Source organism: Lytechinus variegatus, chromosome 3 (genome assembly GCF_018143015.1).
Source record: "Lytechinus variegatus isolate NC3 chromosome 3, Lvar_3.0, whole genome shotgun sequence".
Lineage (NCBI taxonomy): Eukaryota > Metazoa > Echinodermata > Echinoidea > Temnopleuroida > Toxopneustidae > Lytechinus > Lytechinus variegatus.
In genome coordinates this window covers 15,389,199-15,414,995 of record NC_054742.1, presented here as the reverse complement: position 1 = coordinate 15,414,995, position 25,797 = coordinate 15,389,199, and the positions used below count along the sequence as shown (strand labels likewise).

The 25,797-nt window shown below is 36.0% G+C and overlaps 2 protein-coding genes across 5 annotated transcripts in view; one reads left to right on the top strand and one right to left on the bottom strand.

Moving 5' to 3' along the window:
- The window catches only part of LOC121410317 (KAT8 regulatory NSL complex subunit 2-like), a 36,300-nt gene extending 24,017 nt beyond the window's left edge, over positions 1–12,283 (top strand). For both annotated transcript variants that reach the window (XM_041602325.1, XM_041602326.1), the window contains exons 5-8: positions 1,949–2,112; positions 3,896–4,150; positions 5,841–6,730; positions 9,492–12,283. In XM_041602325.1, the coding sequence (XP_041458259.1) occupies positions 1,949–2,112; positions 3,896–4,150; positions 5,841–6,730; positions 9,492–9,602 (1,420 nt within the window). In that variant the 3' untranslated portion in view covers positions 9,603–12,283. The remainder of the gene's footprint in view (positions 1–1,948; positions 2,113–3,895; positions 4,151–5,840; positions 6,731–9,491) is intronic.
- A 1,489-nt stretch (positions 12,284–13,772) lies between these two features.
- The window catches only part of LOC121410313 (V-type proton ATPase 116 kDa subunit a1-like), a 38,762-nt gene continuing 26,737 nt past the window's right edge, over positions 13,773–25,797 (bottom strand). For all 3 annotated transcript variants that reach the window (XM_041602317.1, XM_041602316.1, XM_041602315.1), the window contains exons 15-21: positions 22,516–22,637; positions 21,832–22,039; positions 19,854–19,970; positions 19,005–19,169; positions 18,298–18,415; positions 17,448–17,661; positions 13,773–16,966 (exon numbers count right to left, since the gene is read on the bottom strand). In XM_041602317.1, the coding sequence (XP_041458251.1) occupies positions 16,882–16,966; positions 17,448–17,661; positions 18,298–18,415; positions 19,005–19,169; positions 19,854–19,970; positions 21,832–22,039; positions 22,516–22,637 (1,029 nt within the window). In that variant the 3' untranslated portion in view covers positions 13,773–16,881. The remainder of the gene's footprint in view (positions 16,967–17,447; positions 17,662–18,297; positions 18,416–19,004; positions 19,170–19,853; positions 19,971–21,831; positions 22,040–22,515; positions 22,638–25,797) is intronic.

The following is a 25,797-nucleotide window of genomic DNA, read 5'->3' as shown; positions in this document are numbered from 1 at the left end:
CTGCAACCAAAAGTAAAGGTGAGGGATCCAAATGATGTTCATCTGTAGTCTGCCCACCTTCGTTGTAGCAAATTTCCTCAATTTTTTGTCTCACCTGCGAAGCAAAGTGAGACTATAGGCGCCGCTTTTCCGACGGCGGCGGCGGCGGCGGTGGCGGCGGCGGCGGCGGCGTCAACATCAAATCTTAACCTGAGGTTAAGTTTTTGAAATGACGTCATAACTTAGAAAGTATATGGACCTAGTTAATAAAACTTGGCCATAAGGTTAATCAAGTATTACTGAACATCCTATTAGAGTTTCATGTCACATGACCAAGGTCAAAGGTCATTTAGGGTCAATGAACTTAGACCATGTTGGAGGAATCAACTTCGAAATCTTAACCTGAGGTTAAGTTTTTGAAATGTCATCATAACTTAGAAAATATATGGACCTAGTTCATGAAACTTGGACATTAGGTTAATCAAGTATCACTGAACATCCTACATGAGTTTCACGTTACATGACCAAGGTCAAAGGTCATTTAGGGTCAAGGAACTTTGGCCGAATTGGGGATATCTGTTGAATTCCCATCATAACTTTGAAAGTTTATGGATCTGATTCATGAAACTTGGACACAATAGTAATCAAGCATCACTAAAAATTTTGTGCAAGTTTCAGGTCTCATGATTAAGGTCAAAGGTCATTTAGGGTCAATGAACTTTTGCCGAATCGGGGGTATCTGTTGAATTACCATCATAACTTTGAAAGTTTATTGGTCTAGTTCATTAAACTTGGACATTAGAGTAATCAAGTATCACTGAACATCCTGTGCGCGTTTCAGGTCACATGACCAAGGTCAAAGGTCAATGAACTTTGGCCGAATTGGGTGTATCTGTTGAATTACAATCATAACTTTGAAAGTTTATGGATCTGATTCATGAAACTTGTACATAAGAGTAATCAAGTATCACTGAATATCCTGTTCGAGTTTCAGGTCACATGATCAAGGTCGAAGGTCATGTAAGGTCAATGAACTTTGGCCATGTTGGGGTTTTTTGTTGAATAACCATCATATCTCTGTAAGTTTATTGGTCTAGTTCATAAAAAGTGGACATAAGAGTAACCATGTGTCACTGAACATCTTGTGCGAGTTAGAGTAGTATTCAAAGTCAGCACTGCTGCTGTATTGAACCGCGTGATGCAGGTGAGACGGCCAGAGGCATTCCACTTGTTTTTTAAATATGCGAAGCCTTGGATTGCGGAAATGGATGAAAGCAATATCACATGTGTATTAAAAATCATTTTAATTTGGTTGTAATCAATATTCATTCCAATGAAACTTGATGCAGAGTATAAAAACAGAGAAATAACAAGTATATGTACAAAATAATGATAGGTAAGAAAGTGTACCAAAAGACAAAAGAAATATATTAGTGAAAATTTTAAATGAGTAATATAAGGATAAGTAATTGGAGTTTGGTGGTACTTATAGAAACCCTAGGGTTTGTCATGGCAACCAACCTTGTCATATTCCTCATCCTTCCTAGAATTGCAGAGAAAAGTATACTAAAATGTATTTAAAAAGAGTTCATACATGTGTTTTTACTGATTAGTTACAGGTACATATTCTAACCTCACATGACCACATCTGGGGGGGCGTTTCATGAAAGGACTTGTCAGACATTTTATCCGACAAGTACCACTTTATCCGACAGTTACCATAGGAACAGTGCCTCTCAGCCAATCAGAATCAAGGAAAGATGTCAGATCTGACAACTTGTCGGATGAAAATATTGATGAAACGCTCCCCAGGATGCACTCAAACATTATTGGAACTATTGGATTGCACAGAATATGATATCAGAGATATCGGCCCCATAAAGTGGATTTCTTTGCTGTGTGCAATACGCCCTCCTGCTTCTAAGAATTAAAATCATCATAATATAATCTTTCGTTGTTTGATATATAGGTTTGCTGGGGTGTATACTGCAGAAGAAACTGCTCTTATCACAAGAGATAAACTAATCCGTCTACAATCATTATACATAAATCAGTTTAAGAGGTTACAGCATGTCATGAAAGAAAAGAGACGGAGCTACCTGGTAGCTCTCCGACAAGAGAGGGAAGCGTTCGGTAAGCTTGCGATTCAAATTAATGGCACATTTTTTGTAAATTTCTATTTCCAATTTTCTAAATATTCATTTCAAGTAATCTGATTTGATAATCTGATGTGTAATAATTTTGTTATCTGATATGAGTAGTAATTTGATTTAAGTGTTGTGATTCATTGTTGAGATCCTTAGAGTCAGAATTTCGGTTCAGAATTTGAGTGAGTTAAATGGCAACATATCAAAACACTTGTTGAGCAACTGTTTTATCTGCCAAATGAAGGAGGTTGCTTGAGCAGGCCACAAAGTTTCGTGGTTACAGTCCTCCTGTTTTTATTCTAACAAAAAAGTTTGGAAATTGCTTGGCAGATGAATTTCAATCTTGGCTCATGTATGCATAAGGAATGATAATCATCTATTCACGTCAAAGTTCATAGAGGTGAAATAATGAATGAAATTATCGCATTTTCATAAGTTGAGAATCGTTCATTTTCAAACTTCGATCAGGTATTCTTATGTGAATGATGATCTTATCAGAGCTTGTATAATGATGTCAAAGTATATAGAGGTCATTGTGTACATGAAGATGGCTCTTCCTCATTTTAAAAAGGTTTGGCAGATCAACATTAAACTTCATTTACATTATTGTGAGTGAATGATCTGATCTGATTCAGTGGGTCACAAAGTCATGGCAGCCATGACTCATTGTCACAGTAATTTATATATCCAGTCAATGAAATTTTTGTCTCACCTGCATAGCAGAGTGAGACTATAGGCGCCGCTTTTGCGACGGCGGCGTCAACATCAAATCTTAACCTGAGGTTAAGTTTTTGAAATGACATCATAACTTAAAAAGTATATGGACCTAGTTCATAAAACTTGCCAATAAGGTTAATCAAGTATTACTGAATATCCAGTAGATTTTCGTGTCACATGACCAAGGTCAAGGTCATTTAGGGTCAATGAACTTACACCATGTTGGGGGAAGCAAAATCGAAATCTTAACCTGAGGTTATGTTTTTGAAATGTCATCATAACTTAGAAAATATGTGGACCAAATTCATTTAACTTGAACATAATGTCAATCATGTATCACCAAACATCTTGCATGAGTTTCATGTCACATGACCAAGGTCAAAGGTCATTTAGGGTCAATGAACTTTGGCTTATTTGGGGGTATCTGTTGAATTACAATCAAAACTTAAGTTTTTGGATCTTATTCATAATAGTAATCAAGTATCACTTAACATCCTGTGCAAGTTTCAGTTCACATGATCAAGGTCAAAGGTCATTTAGGGTCAATGAACTTTGGCGGAAGTAGGGGTATTTGTTGAATTACCATCATAACTTTGAAAGTATGTTGGTCTAGTTCATAAATCTTGGACATTAGAGTAATCAAGTATCACTGAAAATCCTGTGCGCATTTTAGGTCACATGACCAGGATCAAAGGTGAATTTTGGCCAGAATGGGGGTATCTGTTGAATTACCATCATAACTTTGCAAGTTTATTGATCTGACTTTTGAAACTTGGACATAAAAGTAGTCAAGTATCACTGAATATCCTGTGCAAGTTTCAGGTCACATGATCAAGGTCAAAGGTCATGTGAGGTCAATGAATTTTGGCCACATTGGGGGTATTTGTTGAATTACAATCCTATCTCTAAGTGTATTGGTCTAGTTCATAAAACATGGAAATAAGAGTAACCAAAATAACTGAACATCTTGTGCGAGTTATAGTAGTTTTCAAATGGCAAAGGCATTATTTCCTTGTTTTTTATAAGCTTTGCCCGTACATTTTATGTGATAGGAATAGACTTCGGAGTGATAACAGACCCCAAGCAGAAGCGAAAGTTCCATGAGTACCAGGCTGCTAGAGGATTCAGAAGAAGAAGAGGAAAAGAAGCCTTGCTTTACCAGAAGTCGAAACAGAGACGTATCCAGGCTACACCAGATTATCAAGGAAAACAGAATGTACCCCTTATGCTCCAATGCTGTTACAAGTCATATGAGGGCGAACAGTGCAACAACTTCAGCTTGCCTCTGGCAAAGTATTGCAAGGATCGTATCCTTTAACAATTCATATTCTTGTAGTCGAGTTCATGAATTCCATATGGTGTGAATAAGATTAGACTAAATCATGACTACTGATGACCAACCTTCCCCATGTTTTTTTATCTGTGGTTAAATACTTTACATTATTTATGGCCAAAACATTTACTTACCCGTCTAATGTCTTTGATTCATTATGCCTCCTGAAATGTTTAATTTTCTTGGTGTCTGACTGTGGTACTCACTAAGATGAGTCTAAAAGTAGCCATTGCCTTTACATAGGAATAACTGCAATTGAAAAAGCAGTATTGTTCATAGCATTAAATTTCATATTGAATAAAGTCATTGATTCCTACTTTGCAGAGATGAAAATCAATTCCCACCTTTTATTGTCTCGCCAACTGCAGGTGAAGGGGAGACTAAGAAATCAAATTGACATCCTTCACAAATGTGTTATCACGCTTACCTTTGAAATCGCTGATGAAATTCATTGCACGCACCACGAACCGTCCTCTCTGCGCACTTCGATGCGAAAGTTAAGCGCACTGTATCTATTCCACAAACCGTCCTCTCTGTTACGTTGCCCACTGTGGCGTAAATAATTAACTTCAAGAAAATATAAAGATACAGGATGAAACTTTGGAACCTGAACTTTTTAACGAGGACACTGGTAAATATTTTGCTCTCCTTGTAGGTGCACTTATTGCTGGTTTAAAAAAAATACTTTTCTTTAAATGCGTTTTCTGCCAAAGTAACTTTCGCATCGAAGTGCGCAGAGAGGACGGTTCGTGGTGCGTGTGACGAATTGTCTAATGGCAACCAAACTAGGGTGGTAGATGCAATGGGGTACCAGCATATTATGGTGTTGTTGGAGGTCAGATTTTGAGGTCAAAGGTCATTTGAGGTCACATTGTTAGTGGAGTATGTGCAGGACTTTTTTTTACATACACTATAGTTTACATGCAATCTTTCTAACATCATGTTACACTACTGTCAGAAGTCACATAGAGAGGTCAAATGTTCAAGTTTTATTTTCAAGATGTTATAACAAATCAGTTTGCAACCATTGCTCCCTTTCCAAAAAAATTTTGGTGATTGATGCATTTTGGGAATTTTAATGTTATAACGGCATCGGATTGTACATGGTTAAGTCAAAGGTCATTAAATTTAAAATGATAATTTGTGTGCATTACTCTTATGACTCATAATTGGGCAACTGTTGGTCCAATGGAAACGAAACTTGGGATATAGAGGTCAACAGTTATTTTAGATCATGTGTTGAAGTTTACTTGCAAGACTCTTGTGACAAATAACTTTTGAACTGATGTTCCCTTTTCAATAAAACTTTTAACATGGATGCACTAGGGGTAACATTGTGTTGCAATAATGGTAGAAGTCACTTGGTGAGGTCTGAGGTCGATTGAAGTGGTAAATTTAAGTTCACCTGAAAGACTTTTTTGTGGATTCAATGTTGGTGAGGGATGCACTCGGGAAATCTTCATGTTATATAGTCATAGTTGCGTGAGTCAAAATCTTTGTTTTTTTTCGTTTACCGTACTCTGTTTTGAAGTCATCAGACTGAAAATTTTTAATAGAGATTCAAGTAACAATGTATATATATCTTTGTTTACTTTGTGGATCTATACTTCAATGTTGCCCTTTTCCTCATAATTATTGATTTCTTAATTCCTTTGATACATCAGATATCCTCATGGACCCCAAACAAGTCCTATACTCTGAGTGCTCAAAAGGAAGGGGAGTTTGTGACAAACCTGCATCCCTCATGTCTCCAGATGAAAGCTGTATTTTGCATATGGGTTTACCCCAACACAAACCTTACAAACCCTATGAACCTGAGCCTCCTCCACCCCCTCCCCGACCTAAACCCCCTCCTCCACCAACCGTCATACCCCTCCCAGAATCAATGCTCCCACCAGCACCGATCCTTCCATCTCAGTTGGACTCTCAGATAGACCAACTCCTGAAGTTTCAGCCACAGTTTCTGGAGCAACAGCTTCAGCAGCATGTCTATGATGCCTCACATTATATGGGTTCTTTTGCTCCTCCCGATGTTGAAACCCCTGCTGCTGCCAGTGCCTCACCAGCCAAACCAAGAAAGCCTGGGAAGAACATTGAAGATGAGCAAGATGATGATGATGCCCTTGATAACATCCAAGACAATCTTAGTGAAGATCTATCTAACGCCAAGCCTGATCAACAAACAGACATTCATGTAGATGTTGAAACAGACACAGATATGTTGTCTCCTGAGGTAGAGCCTCTACAAGGCATGGAACAAGAATCCAGCATTGAAATTTCCAACCAAGACAATCCTGTATCCGAACAGACTGATCTTGTAGAATCTTTATCATCACCTAAATCTGAAGATGTCAAAGATGGTATGGATACTCAAGATGTATTAATAGAAACTGTCCTTTCACAGTCACCAGTAAGCACAGATGGAAGTGAGAAATCATCCTCAGATGATGAGGTTGATGATACACAGAAAGGAGATACACAAGCAGATTGTGAATTGGACACAGCAAGCAATGTAAAGCTAGAGACCTCTTCTACCATGTCAATAGATGAGAAGGTAACATCCACATACACTCTTTAAACCTAACTAGGCCGGGGTATTTTGAGAGATCATATGGCTAGGGGGCCTCGCTGCCCCCTTGATATCTTGGTGTTTTGACCGCACGAACACACCAAAAATTGGCACACTCGTTGCCTGGGACTCTATTTATAAACATATACTGATATACTGTCATTTAAAGAAAATTGCCTTTAAGTAATTATGATAATTTCTTCAGTAATTTTTACAAACTGCCTCAACCTTAGTTTTTGGTCAAATTTTCGAAATTTATTTTTGTTGCATATTCTGATTATATTGATTTGCCAAATTTCAGATCAACATTTGTATTTCAAAAATAAGGGCATATTTCACATTTTCACGAACCGGCTTAACCCCTTCCTCTGATTTTATGAACTGGCTCAAATCATTCTTTGTGTACTATATAAAGTCTCTGGAATGGTGCGCACAAGTTAAAGACCCGACCTAGATGTGGCACGCAGGCGGTGCGTAGGTGGTTTGTGCCTCTTTCTGACAAATTATTCCATCCCAGTTATTTCACCATGAACTTTTGATACAATTCTGTTGTGTGCCCTTGAAAATCGGGATATTTCTGGTCATTTTCACAAGTGGGCAACATCACTTATGCCTTGTTTAATAAAATTTGTCAGTGATACTAATGCGATCACAAATGGCATTAAAGGGGAATCCAGCCTTGGCCTTAAACAGTTGTGTTGGGAAGGAGAAAAATAAATTAAACAGAATGGTGAAAGTTTGAAAGAAATCGGCCAAGCAGTAAGAAAGTTATAGCTACTTTAAAATTGAAATCACTAACACTAAGTAGATTCCAAATTGGCAACTGGGTAATTAAATCATGACAAGGGGCAAGGACAACTTTCCCATAGGCCATGTACTTTATTATCAGGGATTTGTGGTTTTCTCCTAAGTACCCATTCCCCCGGGGCAGTAATCTAAATATAACCCAGGTAGTATATTGTTTTATGTCCTCATGAAAGAAAAATATAATTTGAAATTAAACTTTTGGGAAAAATGACATTTTAGCCATAATATGTATTGGAGTCCATGGAAGAGTAGTCCTTGCCTTACATCACTATGACATCACATATGCGGCCAATTTGAAGTCTCCATGGGTAAAGTGATCACCAATATTTACAACTTTTAAAAATTCATAACTTTCTTGTTGTTTGTCCAATATTGTTCAAACCTTCACCTATCAACTTGTCTGATTTTTCTTTTTCTTATAAAAACAAGTTTTTATTTGGGTTGGATTCCCCTTTAAACCAAGAAATTTCAATGAAATGTGTAAGCGATTTGAAGTGAGCCATTTGAATCAGTAAAAGCAAATATTTTCATATATTTACGAAATTTGGCTGAAAATACAATTTGTATTGAGTACACTAAGTCATGTTTTTTTAGCAGTTTTTGTCTCACCTGCGAAGCAGAGTGAGACTATAGGCGCTGCTTTTCCGACGGCGGCGTCAACATCAAATCTTAACCTGAGGTTAAGTTTTTGAAATGACATCATAACTTAGAAAGTATATGGACCTAGTTCATGAAACTTGGCCATAAGGTTAATCAAGAATTACTGAACATCCTAGTAGAGTTTCATGTCACATGACCAAGGTCAAAGGTCATTTAGGGTCAATGATCTTTGACTGAATTGGGGATATCTGTTGAATTCCCATCATAACTTTGAAAGTTTATGGATCTTATTCTTGAAACATGGACATAATAGTAATCAAGCATCATGGAACATTTTGTGCAAGTTTCAGGTCTCATGATTAAGGTCAAAGGTCATTTAGGGTCAATAAACTTTGGCCGATTTGGGAGTATCTGTTGAATTACCATCATAACTTTGAAAATTTATTGGTCTAGTTCATTAAACTTGGACATTAGAGTAATCAAGTATCACTGAACATCCTGTGCGCATTTCAGGTCACATGACCAAGGTCAAAGGTCAATGAACTTTGGCCGAATCGGGTGTAACTGTTGAATTACCATCATAACTTTGAAAGTTTATGGATCTGATTCATGAATCTTGGACATAAGAGTAATTAAGTATCGTTGAACATCCTGTGCGAGTTTCAAGTCACATGATCAAGGTAAAAGGTCATGTAAGGCCAATGAACTTTGGCCATGTTGGGTTTTTTTGTTGAATAACCATCATATCTCTGTAAGTTTATTGGTCTAGTTCATAAAAAGTGGACATAAGAGTAACCATGTATCACTGAACATCTTGTGCGAGTTAGAGTAGTTTTCAAAGTCAGCACTGCTGCTATATTGAACTGCGTGATGCAGGTGAGACGGCCAGAGGCATTCCACTTGTTTTTTATGGGTCATTGTATGTATTTTTGGAACTGCATACCTAGCCATTGCAAATTTTTCTAAAAGATCGAGAGAGATTTGGTGGAGGAAAAAAAAAGACATGTAACATTGCGATGAGAGTTCTTGGCCCTGCTAAAAAATTGTGCAAAACATTGAGGGGGCCTCCTAGCCCCCCCCCCCCCCCCCCGGCCTAGTGTTGGTTGAAAAAATGATTTCTTCAAAAATTCCTCTCATATCTGTTATTTTTGCAATACTGATTAGGTGTTTATTCTAACAAACTAACAATCGCATTTAAAATTTGCCAACATTAGCATCAATACAGGCTGAAATTTACTGTAAGTCTGCCTCTAATATACATGCTCATACTCTCACTCTCACATTATCCCTGATCTTACTCTTTGACTGATTTCATTGCAAATGTTTTCTTTTCTACTAGATGGATGATGAGAATACCTTGTCAATACACCAAGCAACAGGGGACCATAATTACAACCAGCAGCCCTCTGATAAGTCTGTGTCAGCTGACCCTATCATTGATGTCACATGATCATCATGTAAAAATGTCTGATGGACTATTATGTAAATACAGCTGTATGTATGTGTCTTATCCCCCTTGTCAGACATTATAGATAGTGCTATCTGTCAACTGGGCCCCATCTTCCAAAGAGTTATATGATCCATTCGACCACAATTATAGAAAGCCAGTATCCTCAATTTCTAAAATACATGTTCTTTTAAAATATTTCCTAGATATGCTGTATATTCATCATTCATAGTTTTCTTGAAAATACAGTACTTCTCTTTGTTTAAACAGGATATTGTGCAGATTTCTTGAAGAAAAAAATGCTTGGATTTCCATATACATGAGGTTGATCAGATCAATCATAACTTTTTGTAAGACAGGGCCCTGACCACTCTTGTTATAATGCTCACATATCAGCAGTTGCAATTGATCTCCATCTGTGATATCAAATCATGTTGAGTAGCAATTTTGACTGAGAAGAATAATTGGGCGAAGCTGTATGTTTCCTTGGATGATGCACATTTTGCATTGTGACGCATCACATCGTGTCACAATGCTTCAATATGGAGGGTATTGGTGCCATCTATCTATTCAAATGGCAATAATGTCTGAAGGGCTGATAAGACAAATATTCATGTTTTTGTTTGTAAATAGGGCATTTTTTATCTATTTTCCATTTTGAAATGAATTTTCCATCAAGTATTATATGTACAAACAAATGTACCAATGTAACCTGCTGATGTTTAATTTTTTTTGTGTGTGTGAAATAATTTTCCATCGCAAGGTCAGTGCAGCAAACAAAGAAATATAGATATTTTTTTCTATAATGAATACTTGCATACAAGCAGTTTGGGAACTACTTGTTGAAAATATCTTATCTGCGTAAATATTTATTTCGTATTGCTTTAATGTTCTGTATTGATTAGCTGTGATATATACATGTATTTCATATTGTGATTGTAACAGCTTTTATTCATGGTCATTTACAAGCATTGCAGTGTCATCCATCATAATTTTCAAAAAAAAAATTATAGTTAATATAAAATCAAATGTTTATAGCCCTATTGCAACAATAATGTGAATTTTTTCGTACACCTCAAATTATATAAAATGCTTAAACAATAAAGATTTTGACAACAGGTTTCCTAATCTGGACAATGGCATGGGTTTTTATCGAATATTGGTTAGAATATTACAAAAATATTCATAATTTTGTCCTAGAAAGAAAGAAAATAAAAGAAAATGTGTACTTAATATAACATCTATGGTAACATGATATTTAGCCCTGTACGAGCAACCTACAAGAGAGAAAAGAAAAAAGTTTTGAAATGTACATATTTACCTCTCAAACTGGACCATGTCTGATAATTTAGGGCCAAAATCACTTTTTTCATTTTTTTTTCCACTGAGCACTGTTTTACCAATCAGAATTGATTATTGAGATGTGATTGTTATATAACTAAAAACCCCACCAGCTACATATGATTTTTTGTGACTATTCATCATGGATGTCCTCTAAGAATTCAATATTTGTAGTAAATTATACACACAAGTAGTTATACATTAATAATGTTTTGTATATATCACTTCTCCAACATCCACTTATTTTTTCAGTCACTTCGTGTTCCAGTGTTGTCAAATCAATTACTTTCCAAAACTGCCCTCTGAAAACTAAGCAATTGATTATAAAATTCATTTTTGTAAAATGAAAAAAAAGTTGGTTATCTCATGCCTTACAAGATTAAAGAAACATTTTACTGTCAACGGCACATAAAAGAAATGAGGAAAAACAAAAATAAAAACTTTTTTTTAGATTAGCAAGACAGATAGGTATACCGTTATTGTAAAACAACCCACATATGGTTTTTAAAAAAGATAGTGCAAGTCAACATCTGAAAGTCAAGGGTTGTTTTTTTTTTTGCATTTGATTGCAATTCTTTTTTGCAATGGCCCTTTACTCAAAAACTTGAAGTATGGCATATGGTATTAGTGCTCTGAATATATTTCATGTGGCCCTATTTATTATTCCTATTTCATCATTATTTTGTGACCTTTGAGTGAGCTTGGCCCTGTAACACAAAAGTGTAATGATGTCATGACATTGTTCTCTACATGTATTTATAATCTATTGTTGGAAAAAAAATCAATCATATGATCACTCACTAAAAAGCTACAGTATAAGAAAAATATATTCTTTAGACAAAGGTTGCATTTCATAGCCGAATACCATGATGTTGCTAGATATATTTTTATGCTCAAGTTGTCATCTTGTCATATTTGTGTTTATATTTTTTGTCTAATATAACAATATAGTTAATAGGAGGCTGCACCCTACAAGCTGTGCTATTAAAGCAGCCTCATCCATTCCCAACCTGTATGATAATCTTGACTATATCATTGTTTTTTTGTACATATAATTTGTTTTGTTTTATTGCTCATCAAGATGTACTATGTACATATTATATTTGTTGGAAATGGAAATAAATGAAATAAAAAATGAAATTAACATTTGGACACTCATAACTCTACCAATAGGTTTCCCATCTCTTTTAATGTACACTTTTATCAAACGGAAATTACATTCATTTTTTTGTTAAGTTAACTACAGTTATTTGATTTGTTCTACATGAACATTCTTTTTTTATTGTTTCATTGTATAATGAATTATTAGAATTTGGCATCAATAAATCAGTGGAAAGAATTTACTCGTTCATCCATTGTTTGTGAACTTATTTATGTTCATTTCAGATTAACAGATTGTGGAGTTTGGGCAAAGATGGTCTCATTTACACAAAATGGAAAAGTTCTAAGGATAGTTTTTTTAGGACACGTAAAAATATGCTACCAGCTTTTTTTTTTTACTAACCCAGAGGGAAAGTGTGCTTAAAGGACAAGTCCACCCCAACAAAAACTTGATTTAAATAAAAAAAGAAAAATTCAACAAGCATAACACTGAAAATTTCATCAAAATCGGATGAAAAATAAGAAAGTTATGGCATTTTAAAATTTCGCTTATTTTCAACAAAATAGTTATATGAACGAGCCAGTTGCATCCAAATGAGAGAGTTGATGACATCACTCACTATTTCTTTTGTATTATATGAAATACTGTTATTTTCTGGTCATTGTCATGTGAAATGAAGTTTCATTCCTCCCTGAACACGTGGAATTCCATTATTTTAACATTTTGTGCTTCAGGCAAGGAGGTCCTAATCGTCAAATTCGTAAAAATTGAAAAATTGTATAATTCAAACAATAAAAAACAAAAGAAATAGTGAGTGACATCATCGACTCTCATTTGGATATAACTGGCTCGTTCATATAACTATTTTGTTGAAAATAAGCGAAACTTTGAAATGTCATAACTTTCTTATTTTACATCCGATTTTGATGAAATTTTCAGCATTGTTTTTGTCTGATTTTTCTCTATTGATTCAAATCAACATTTTTCTGAGGTGGACTTGACCTTTAAGAGAAAATCATACATTCCAGAAATAACACATAAATTGAGAAGTTGTCTAGACCACTTGTCATAATAGTCTCCTGAGTGACCAAGAACTCTGTTGCACCGGATTTCCTACCCGAGACTAGTCTCGGGGTAGGACGCCTCGAGACTGGTTTCCAAAAAGTTGACCTAAATTTTTGACCCCCATTACACCGGAATCGCAACATGTGTTAACACCAAATTACCAAAGCTAATAGAAATAGGTTTGGCAGGGCACCAAGCGTGCGCTGTGTTTGTTGTTTTTGGATAATCGTTCTGCATGTAGCGCATCAAGCGAACCAGTCCTGGTGTTTCATAAAGCTGTTCGTAAGATACGAATGACTTTATGCACAACTGGTGATCCTTTCTTGTGCTATGTGATATCCCTGTGTAGATGAGTTATGACCTAAGAACGTGTTCCAGTCGTGCATAAAGTCATTCGTAACTTTACGAACAGCTTTATGAAACACCCACCTGGGCATGTTTGCGGTCTCAGGGCGCCCCGAGACTACTTAGGAAATGCGGTGTAACAGAGTCCAAGTTAGCTATTTAAGATGTACTGTACATAGTTTAAGTAATTTATTTTCAAACAGCCACAACTTTATTTGCTTAACCACTTTATTTTATTTAAAGTTTTCAAGATTTCTGGATTCCTTATTTTCTATCCATTTACACACAAAAAGTACGGTACATATTAAGCACATTGATATCTAAATTCAGAATTATTTATTGCAATCAAGTACAATACCTTTGACTTTACTGAAAAATAAAATTTAAAAAGGCACAATATATTGAACATTTATTTACTTAAGACATTGACTGCAATATACTGACTAATCTGACAAAGAAGCAACTCAAATTCATATCACAAAAACATAATATAACTTTTTTTTCTAGAATTATACTCCCAATGAATAAACTAACTTTTAGGACAAATCTATGTAGAATGTATAAAGATATTCCTGGCTATCTGAATATAGTCTTGTTAAAGGTTGTTGATTACGAATGGCATCACCTCTGAATTTTATCATTTTTCTACCTGGAAGAATTAGGAGTCTTTCACGTCCTTTTTTTAAGGCAAATAAATAAAAGTTGATGCTGATTATTATGATGTATAATGTATCCTGATTTTAAGATACTGCTCTAAATATCTGGAAAAATACAAATATACAATTTTATGCTTCAAGGGGGACTTCACCCTGATCATGAATGTGTCTGAAACACATTTGACAATTAGTTTTAGTAAAAACAGAAAAATGAATAATAGTGTTAGGAATGTTGCACGTTATGAATGTGTGACGTCAAATTTGACCAGTAAATTCAATACATTCCCTTTTTTTAATGATTCATTAGAATCTTTTTCTAGAAGAAGCAGGTATGAAATCCTGTTTCTGGTTTGTGTGCCACGTAATCTGGAATATTATGGAAAAACTTGGGAAAATGGAATTTTAAATTAAATTAAAATTGCAGACATTTTCCCAAATAAAACCATAAAACTAAGACTACCAAAGGTAAACAAGAACTGCATATCGATTTTCCATGATTTAAGTGATTTATCAACTGCGCATACAATCTGTGAAATATGAAGTTCCAATTACAAACTCCTTCTCATGGTAACGATCATAGGACCAAAGTAGACAAGTATGAAGAGAATGTTATTCAGATGACAAGAAGAGTCACCTGTCAGTGATTTCATTGTCTAAGCAATGATTGTCCATCTCTTCAGAGTTCTATGGTTATACGATCACATCACAGAATCTGGATACAAGTATGGAAGGAACAATTTTCATTATTTCTTGATCATTGGTCAATCTTATCATATATGAAATGGCAAGCTACAATCAGTGTACAATAATTATTAATAGTACTGGTACAGATATATTAGAAAATTTAACAAAAATATATATGGTGAGTAACAAATAAATCTACTATAATATCAAATTCAGAGTAAAAAAAATGACGGATACATCAACATCACATCTCTGATGATGACAGAATACATTAGATTCTATCACCTGATACATGGAAATATGCAACTAATGTTTGGTAATATTGTGTACTAACTAATAATATATAATGAATTGTAAATGTTTATAAATCTCTGAAAAATAGGAAACATGATGAATTGCTTAGAACTCTCTTCATGCAAAGTAAAATTATTCCCTTTGAAGTGATACTCTTTTTTTTTTATGATCTAGGTGTACTGCCATTTAAATGTAAATATAAGAACACAATTAGATTTATTCTCTCTAATCATCAATGACAATTCAAATTTAACAAATCTACATTAGACATCCATACATTAGTGTGTCTACTATGCTAGGTAGACTTTGCTATGACTCCCATTTCTTATTACAAAATTCTACCTGAATTCAGAATAAAAAGAAAAGCCCATGCATCTTCCAATTATTGCCTATTATTTCTTTCAACAGTACTAGTCTACAATTGCATGAAACTTACAATAGAAGTGTATATTTATTCTGTAATACAAACACAACTTCATTTGGATTTCTTTGATGTATACACTTAACATTTCATTGAGCTATTCCAAGGTATTTGCTTCTGAGACAATCTTATTAGCAAATCAAAACAAACGATAAACCTAACCTCAAACCCAACCAAAGTTATAATCATCAAATGATTCTGAACTAAAACCTCATCGAAATGTAAACTACAAACCCTTGTCTGTAAAAAAATGAAGACAGGAACAAATGTCACATGATCAAAGTCAAGGCTATTGAGAATGTGTCGCATTGAGATACAAGAAAAAAATTGAATAATCCTGATTATATGAGATGCATTTAATATAAAATATCAAAACAAAAAAGATAATATGTAACATGTATGTCAACATCCGATCACCTATGGCAATGAGAAAATAAATCTACATAAACATTTGTTTGCCTCATTAGACAATTCAATTAATCATATAAAATTTGCTGAGTTATATTCATATCATTTACAAGTTTTACAATATTTTCAGATTAATTCCAGCTAATTTCAAAACAATTTCATGAAAGAAAAATCACCATGTATTTCAAATAAAAAATATTTGAAATGTTTCACAAATTCTAAATGACTGCAGACATATGGAATATTTTGGAGCACCTAGTCTTTCTCCTAAAAATAGTGAATTGATTCCTATCTCTCAAAAACTGATTCAAATAATATACACATGATACATTAACAATTGTAATAGATCTTTAGAAATTAAGCTACATTTCTACTCCGTGTCTTTCCTATGTTTTGCATCCACAGTCATGTGACAACAGTACTTTCTTCATTTTTCAAATAATCGTATTTGCTCATGGAATGGACTGACTAATAGTGACATATTCTCAAGATAATATGCAATATGGCACTTCTTTTACAGGTCTTTTGATTATTGCTCTTGTATTTCATCTTATCTGTTGTAAAATCAAAACAATGTAACAAATCTACTATAAAAAAAAAAAATATTTAGAATTCAAAGTGATTTGCCAATTACTACACCAGTTACTTTCACTTGGCTTTAATCAGTCTTGAAACTGAATTCCATGCAGAAAAGTATGAAGTAATACCAAGCATGTTAAGAAATGATACATAGAATATTTATGGAGTGAACGACATGAAATATACCATGTGAGTGTTGATATATGACATTCCCATCATTAAATGATATACTGCACCATAAATATGTATAATTCATGGTTAAAACAAGTGAAAAACAGCATTGAAAAATTATCAAATTAATTTTAGCTGATTTGATGAGAGACTAGATTAAAGTGTAACTGTAACATCCTTAAGTAGATGAGATTGGAGTATAAACCAGAAAATATACTATTCATCTGCTTCCACATTGGCAAGACTGAACGGAATAAAGGCATAACCCTCTCCCTTGTAGAACTTGTTCTGAAATTCAATCCTGCAAGAATATAAAAGGAATAAGAACATTGCTCTGACAGAAATGACTTGGCTATCATAAAACATGGAATTAAAGAACCAACTATCACCTCACAGAAGTCCTAATAATGGTATTTCTTTTGTTTTCATGTTTGCACTTTTATGGTGCTGACATGTCATACATTAGGAATGCAAAAGTGAACATTAATACATAATCAACTTCTAGTTGCTATAAATCATAAAATAAACTCGCTGGATATTGATTTATTAATGGTAATTCTTCTCTTCAAATTGCCTGACTTTCAATTCACTGATGATGATGATTATGATAACAGCTAAAATGACTAAAAATCCAGCAAGATAATCTCTGATATGAACATATTTTTTTGCTTGAACTTCAATGTTATTCCTTCACAGACATGCTCCAATGACCCTCTTAGATGTAAAGAAATTATTAATATGCCAAAAAAGTCAACAATTGATACAAAAAAAGTTATCCTCACCAATGTAATCGCAATGTGTGTAAGAATGCTGAAAGTCCCTCCATCATTAGCAGTATGGCAACAGTCATAGCAGCCCAGGCAGCAAATACAAAAAACAAATTGAATCCACCGGCTATAGCAGACACATACACCATGGCATCGCTTTTATCAGAAAACATGGAATCCAGGAACCAACCATTCTTCATGACCATTTTCCAAAGTACTTCTGATAACTCTGTAAACACATAACATTTACTTATAATGAACTACTGATTAAGTCTAATTAATTTCGTACAGGTAACATTGCAGTGGTCCATCTAATGGCACCACATCTGTTTGACTTTGGAGAAATTCCACTAGAAATTCCACTAGAGGTATATCATAAGTTTTGCATAATCTGGCATAAAATGATTGCTTTGACTTGGGCAAATATTCAGCTTAGGGAAGGTTGACTTAGGTAAGTGTATTAGTAGTACTATTGTCATTATCTTACATTTCTCATAAGAACCATCTAAAAATGGATTGAACGGAAATAATAATAGAAGAAAATAACTTGGCTAAAAATAAATATGCAAAATGCCTGTTTTTTATAATAATGAGAGTGTTCACCAACAGAATTAAATGCACTAGTCAAGTACATCTTGTTAAATGTTAATATACGAAAGTGTGTTTACTTATACTACATCTGCATACACTTGAAAGTATTTTTTATCATGATGATCCTCAAATGCAGAAATAAAATAATAAAAAAACCTCAGAGAACACAAACAATATCCTATTTGAAATTTGACCACAACCACTGAAGTAGTATTGGTTTATCTTGGTAAGAAAACTATCAAAAGATTATTATATATGAAGACAACCACTGTACCTGCATGTGCTAGACTGAGAGCCCAAAGACGGAGATAAGATGCTGTGTTAGATACACAACCAAGGCAGTACTCAATTGTATGGATTGCTTGTAAAGTAAAGATCTCACCCATGTCAAACTATAAAAAAAAATATAGAGATTTTTAAAAAGCTTAAATATAATGATTTCAAACTTGTCCTCATACCCACAACAATTTGTTTTCTCTTTGAATGTGTACATATCCACATAACTTGGGAATAAAGAACAAAAAGTAATTCTAAATTTCAACTGCCCGCCCAATTTCATATCACAATACACATCAACATATCAAAGTAATACCTAATCTTGTCAACTGGGATTACAATCCTTATAAAAAAGATGTGCCAAATCAGGGAGACATTGGTAGTTTTTCATGCTATAATTATCAACACTTCATAAAATCTCTCTAACAATCACAGTTCTACCTTATGCAAAACTTGATGATCAAGATTTTGCAGTATTAAGTTGCAGTATGGTATTTCTACTTACAGGTATAGCAATTATGTTTGATCAACTCCTATATTGCATTAGAACTTACCCTGACAAAAACAAAATATGGCTTTGTAAAACCTAATAGTATTAATTTTGTGAATTGAAGTGTAGCCCATGACGTATACATATAAAGAATACCAACAATATATCAAAATGAGCCCCAAGTAAAAAAAAAAAAAATAGCTCTGGTACATTACCTTTTCTTCTTCATGAAGTGATTCTTCAAAGACACTATCATTAAAAGACTGTGATAGACTGGATGTAGATGGACCTTCATTCTCATCATTAGGAACAGGCTGTAATACCTGAAAATCACCTCCATCAACATTCACAGAGTCACTAGTTGGCAAAGGCATATAACCCTGGGCAAAAATAACAATATCACAGACCTGTTTCACAAAACTTAACATTGATGGTAACTTTGCAATGGAAACTTGAATTCATATAACCATGATAAATATTATCTAAGCTAGGGTCACAATTTAAGGGTATTCTTGAGGCATTTTAATTAATGGTTCAAACTGAATACTTCAAAGTTGGGTACACTTACACAGTATGTCCTTAGGAAATGTATCAATCTATCTTGCCCTCTATCCATCAACATGGGAATTCCTTGAATGCTGTGATTCTATCATTATAATCATTACTACAAATCCTCAAATATTAATTTCCATAATTATTACTTGATTGATGCCTCCAATATCACAATTAATAGTGGAGACATAATAAATTGGGAATTGTAGCACAAATAAAAATATATATATATATAGTTCATTATGAATGAGTATAAACTGAGAAGATGCTATTGAGAAAATGATTTCCTCTATTTATTGTCAAACTAATGAATGATTCTGTTGCAAACTGCAGCTGATTAAATGAACTACCCACATCCCCCTTTACCTTACAAGCATGAATAGTCATGACTTAAGACTGTTGAGTTAAAAAGACTGATGTTCATCATTTAAAAAAAGTACAGTCATCAAGTGATATAAAGCACGAAGAAGTCAAAACCATCTAATATATCTGCACTAATACAATAAACTTACATTGCTTCTGATTTTTTCAGCACGTCTGTGTTTGATATAATGGTAGATAGGGGTTCCTAGAAGCATCCAAGGTACACATACTAATGACAATGCCAGTAGAATCATCTGAACATATTTCTGCAAGGATAATAAGAAAATCTTTTGTGCATACTGTTGAATAGAAAGTTGAGCATATCAGAAACTAAACATAGCTTTGTTAGCAAAGGAAGTAAGGACTAAGGACATTCTACAGTTAACATGAAATCCATGTCATTTTCACCACATTTTACAGAGTTGCACCTGTATATTTCAAATATGCAAAAAATATCATGGGTTTATATTCTTGACTTTTTGCTATTGAGCTTTGAAGTTCATCCAATTGGAAGTTCTTGAGAATTGCATATTCAAAAGAATTTGACAATTTTAGACCCCACAAAATCTCTATTGCTACGTAAAAATTCATGTAAATTTCATCAAATTTTACGAAATAGTTCAGAACTGTAAACTAAATATAGATCATTCATATTGCTATTTGTTTGCCCTTTCAAGGCTAGCAGCACCTCCATCTCTTTCAAATGGGGTCGGTCATCTTTGTCATCCAGCATTGTTCCTGAAGCTCTGAAAGCATCACTCCAACTTCCTCTCCTCAAAAAGTCGAGCCTTGATCCAAATAGTCTCGGCAACTACAGGCCCATCGCGAATCTGTCCTTCATTGGTAAGGTCCTGGAAAGGGTCGTGACTTCACACTTAAAGGATCACCTTGAAGGATTTGGCATGCTTCCAGTCAATCAGTCAGGTTATCAGAATCACCATTCTACAGAGACTGACCTTGTAAAAGCTTTTAACGATCTTCTCTTGGCTATTGATAGGGGCGAGGAGGCAGTGCTCATTCTGCTTGATTACACCGCTACATTCAACACCATCAACATTAAACTGTTGCCGTATCGCCTGCAAAATGACTTTGGTATTACTGGGACTGTCCTTGACTGGCTTTGTTCTTACCTCCACAATAGAAGTCAAAAAGTTACCATCAACATCACCCTATTGGCAAGATTTCCCTTGGCATTCCTCAGGGTTCAGTGGTCGGCCCACTCCTATCCATCCTGTATACAAGCCCTCTGTCAAGTTCATTGACACTCACCAGGACATCTGACATGCCATGAATGCTGATGATACACAGATTTACGTTACTTTGAAACCCATTGGCATAGATGACGCTGCGTGAAAGCTAAGTAGCTCCTTAGAGGACATAGGGGTTTATCTGCTTGTTTTCAGACTATCAGCACTTTTGTTGAGGCAAGTGAGATATTTAAAGCACCAAAGGCTTTGTATCCATGTGGGGAAAACTTCCAGACCACTCTACTATTTATTTGAACTCAGGGTCATATTTGTCTTAGCTTGCAGCACTTCAGAGTAAAGTATTAAAAAATTGTAGCGGTTTTTAAAAGCATTGGCCCATGGATTATTTTACGCTAATTAGCCTTATACGGTATAATATCACATCAGAACTGCAGTTAGAATGCAGATCATGTGAAAAAATCAGCCGATACCTTGAGCTGATTAATAACCTGTTCATTCACTATGACATCAATGCCCATACCTTAAAATATGCGCAGATTGTGATGAGCACAAACTGTGGAATGTCTTTGGATAACAAAGGGTTTTTCCAAACAAATTTGATTTCTTGGGATAAACATAGCTTTGTAATTGCTTTAAAAAAAAATCCTTTGACTGAAGGTAAGAATCATGCAGAAAACAAATCTTATTCAAATACTTTTTTTTAGGTTATAGGTATGCAATGTATAGACATATGTAATTACAGCAACTTTTATGTACTTTCTACTTGTATGTTTTAATTTCTTATACATTGTTCATGATGTCTGTATTGCAAATTGTACAGTTGTGTGTATTTTCTTTGAACGGAAATAAAATTGTGAAAATAAATAACCCGTAATATGTGCGCAATAAAAGAATTCTGTACATATGTAGATTTTCTTACTTGGTGCGAGTACATGGGTGGATCAGGTACTTGAAGCTGAAACATGTAGATGAGTACATTGATGAGATTAGGGGCTACATCTGAGTTCATTGGTCCAAAAGCAAACCATTTAAAGAAGATGAGGAAGACAAGATAACCAAAGATGGCTACCATAAAGATGATCTGTGGTATAAACTCCAAGAAAAGACGATGCACTTGGCCATTGATACTGCATATGAGTAACAGGAGCAATGATCAACATATGATATGATCAATATATTGCCCAAAACAAATATGATCATAGGCAAGAATGTTCAAAATCTATGAAAAATATTTCAAACATAAAGGTAAATACAAATGTTATTATATCATGAAGAAGGCTAACAAATGGAAAAAATGAAAACTGCGAAGCCTGTAACATTAAACAACACATTATAGAGAGAAAAAAAACATCCACATAATGCCAAACTTATTTTGGTAAAATTTATTTTCTACCAGAATCAGTTTGCATACTAACACTCAATAGGCAGAATACATTGCATTATTATTAACACTGAGGTAGTCCACTTGTGCTATCAACATAAGGAACTTGTATATTACACACACATTTTTGTTTTATTGTCATACTTCTATTTGTGAAGTAACAAGAATTCAACAAACTGAATCATATGCAAATGGCTTTCTAAGCCTCATTTGTATACTTACACATGATTAACAGAGCTAAGTAGAACACCAAATGTCATCTGCATAATGCCAAGAATAACTGAGAGACGCATCTTCAGAGAGTTGATAAAATTCAGTTTATTTCCTGGAGCAATCTGCCATACCTGTATGAAATCAAGGAAAAAGCTCTCCTTAACAGTTTGCCCACACAAAAGAGATAAAAATCATCAAAACGAGTTAGTTTTCACATTAAATATTAAGAGTAAAGCTTCTCATTTCCCTTGGGATTAAAGACTATATGAAATGTTTACTAATAGTAGATTCTAAACAAAGAAACCTGAGGATATCAGGGGTGGAGCCAGGGTATTTTGATGAAGCAGGCAAGGCAAACATATTTTTTTCTTCTCAATTGAATTTTATGATTAATACACAATTATAAAACTAATACCTCTCTTTTTTTAATTCAATTCTTTCTTCTCTTTCTTTTTTCCCCTCCCTGCAGAGCCGCCGCTGACAGAAAATCATGCAATGACATGTACTCACTCTTTGTGTTTAAATTGATTCAAGGCTATATTGATTGACCTTGGATATTTGATCTGAAAATATAACACCTCTTGCAACCACCTGTGGAGGGCAGAGGCATACAAAATATCAAAGTAAACAGATCATTTTAGATATGAATAAGAAATATACAATTTTCCCTATGCTGGAAATATGACTTATGAAAATACTTACCATGATTTTCTTATTTACGAGATAACTGGATATACCCATTTGATTTGCTAGTTCATTACGATGAACCTGCGTGCCGAATATAGAGTACACAATTTTTCCTGCGCGCGCGCTGCATCTCCCTACCAACGCACTATCCCAAGATCGTCGCGCAATTTGGCGTCCATTTCCTCTCATGAGCCTGCGGGCAAGACATGTTGTCACACAAGGCGAGGGGTAGGAGGGAGGGTTCAAATGGGTATATCCAGTTATCTCGTAAATAAGAAAATCATGGTAAGTATTTTCATAATTTACATCAATAACTGGGATATACCCATTTGATTTGCTAGACCAACACGGATTCAACGTGAAGGGAGGCATGTCTAGACTAAGAAGTGCGTTAAAATAGGGAGATGAAGACACAAAGGCCGTTGCCTTACGGACAGGGGAGGCGATAAAGCCTCATGTGAAGAAGTCCTTAAGAGCAAGGAGTGAAGGAAAGAGGGGCGTCAATAGGCGGACCTCGAGAAGTCGTGAACGACGATTTTAAGAAAGAGCCCAAGAAGAATGATACTAAGTATCATGGGCCCTCGGCCTAGTGTCAGGAGAACAACATCACCAGCTGACTAGAGCGTAAAATTCGGAATTTGTTGAAATTTTCAACAAGAATCGTGATCGGAAAACTGTAGCTTTAAGGCTCAGTAAGTGATCCATCGAACAATCTGAGAAGGCGAGAGATCTCAGAAGCCTCCGCATGGGAGAAAGCGCCCAGAATTCGATATCCGTCTCAAATGCGTGAGGGCAGAACATCTGCAGAATTCTGATAGAGAGCTGTGGCAGAAAGTTACTAGCGGTCCGAAGGGGACTAGGAACGACGGAGAGTAGGGATTTAAGAAAACCACTCGTAAGGCAGTCAAGGGTCGAGAAAGCGACTGAGTGCCATCCTTTTAATAAGAAATACCGCGGACCTGCTGCCTATGTAGAATAAAGCAGTCTGGTTAAAATAGCTCAACCGGGCGTGTCAGAGAAACAGCGCGGTACACATCACGACAAAAGTGTGATAGACCGAGTGATCGAGAGAGAACTCAGGATCCCCTTTCTCCCGTACTGATCGAAGCACCCATCTGAGGGTGCAGTGCCCGCGGTGGAAGAGGTGGCTTGGCTCAAGCCACCATTGCCGAGAGAGCCCGTGAGGCTAGGCTGCGATGGATGACCGCCGGGCGGGGGAATCCCTAGCAGCAGCAAGTGTACGCCAGAGGGAGCTGGCGAAAAGTCTCTGTCATGATCATACGTGAAGGCGACAATCAAGAGATGTTCTAACGAACAGACATCGCCAGATATGATACCTCAACAGTACGTTCCCAACGGAATCGAATGAGGTAGCAACGGCCCTGTCCTATCAAGTTAGGGACGGAAACTGGCTAAGAGTGTCGATGTCCTCGCTTGAAGAAACAAGCGAAGGAGGGAGACTTGAGGAAAATAAACACAAAAATTTCCATCAGTCTGCGGTGAGAACCAGTTGTTTATGAAAACAGCCACAAGGCCTGGTCTCTCAGGTGATCGTAAGAGCAAGCACCGCCGGCGCCGGTTGCGGCAGCGTGGAACAGTCCGATATCGGAGAATAAGGAGTTCCAAAAAGCTGCGGGGGGCGGCAAAAATGACGCCCTAAGCAGTGGGGGATGAGCATCTAAGTTTCTAAAAGAAGAACTCCAGTGAAGTAAATCACTTACATGGAGAGACTCATCCGCAGTCGGCCCGAGAAAAAGCGGGTCGTAGTGATTGTGGTTAGGTAGGCATAAGCATACATGCATCCACGGTTACATCATCCTCGGTCGTGCGGTGACCATGGCCACATGCATTGCATGGAGGGAGGATGAAAGCAGCATGCGAGGTGACTCGAGTGTGCCGAGTGAAAAAGCTTCTAAATAAGAAGACGATTCGACAAATGGGCACGGTAAGACATCCACCGTAGACCACTCCACACAAGGAGGAAACGGCGGAGACGCCCGCAAGCTTGACCCACATAGAGAGCAGTCTATAACATAGACTGTTAGAGCTCGACCGATGGTCTGAAGGCGTACTGTTTGGTGTAAACTCGCCGACCCGGTACGGTGGGTGTGCCCAGAAAATAGGCATAGAATGCCGACAGAGAAGTCTGGGGCTTTAAACAAGCTTGAACGCACGTACATAGCCAATAATCTCATGAGATGTACGGCGGTTTCTTTCCTCCGAGATGATGCTTACCCGACCGGGAAGGACTCGGGGAACAGCTGTGAATGTCAACAGGAGGGATATCTAGCATATGAAAAGCTGATTCCCTCCAGGTATTCGGTGCGGGTGCTTTCGGCGGTGTCCGGCTGGACGACCGGTGATGGCAGCTCGGGCAGGGCTCGAACGAGCCGCCCGAATACGAGACAATAGGTTAACATAACCATAATGCACCGGGTGGTGAAGGCGTAGCGATTACTAAGCACAGGAGAACTTTAAATCGCCGTGACATTCAGATCCGATATACATACTCATAAGTTCGGAGAGCTATGAGGTAGTGAGACATACCGCTGAGCGGTGATGGTGCTCATATCGGAGTCGCCCTCTCTTCAGCGGCGATCGCTG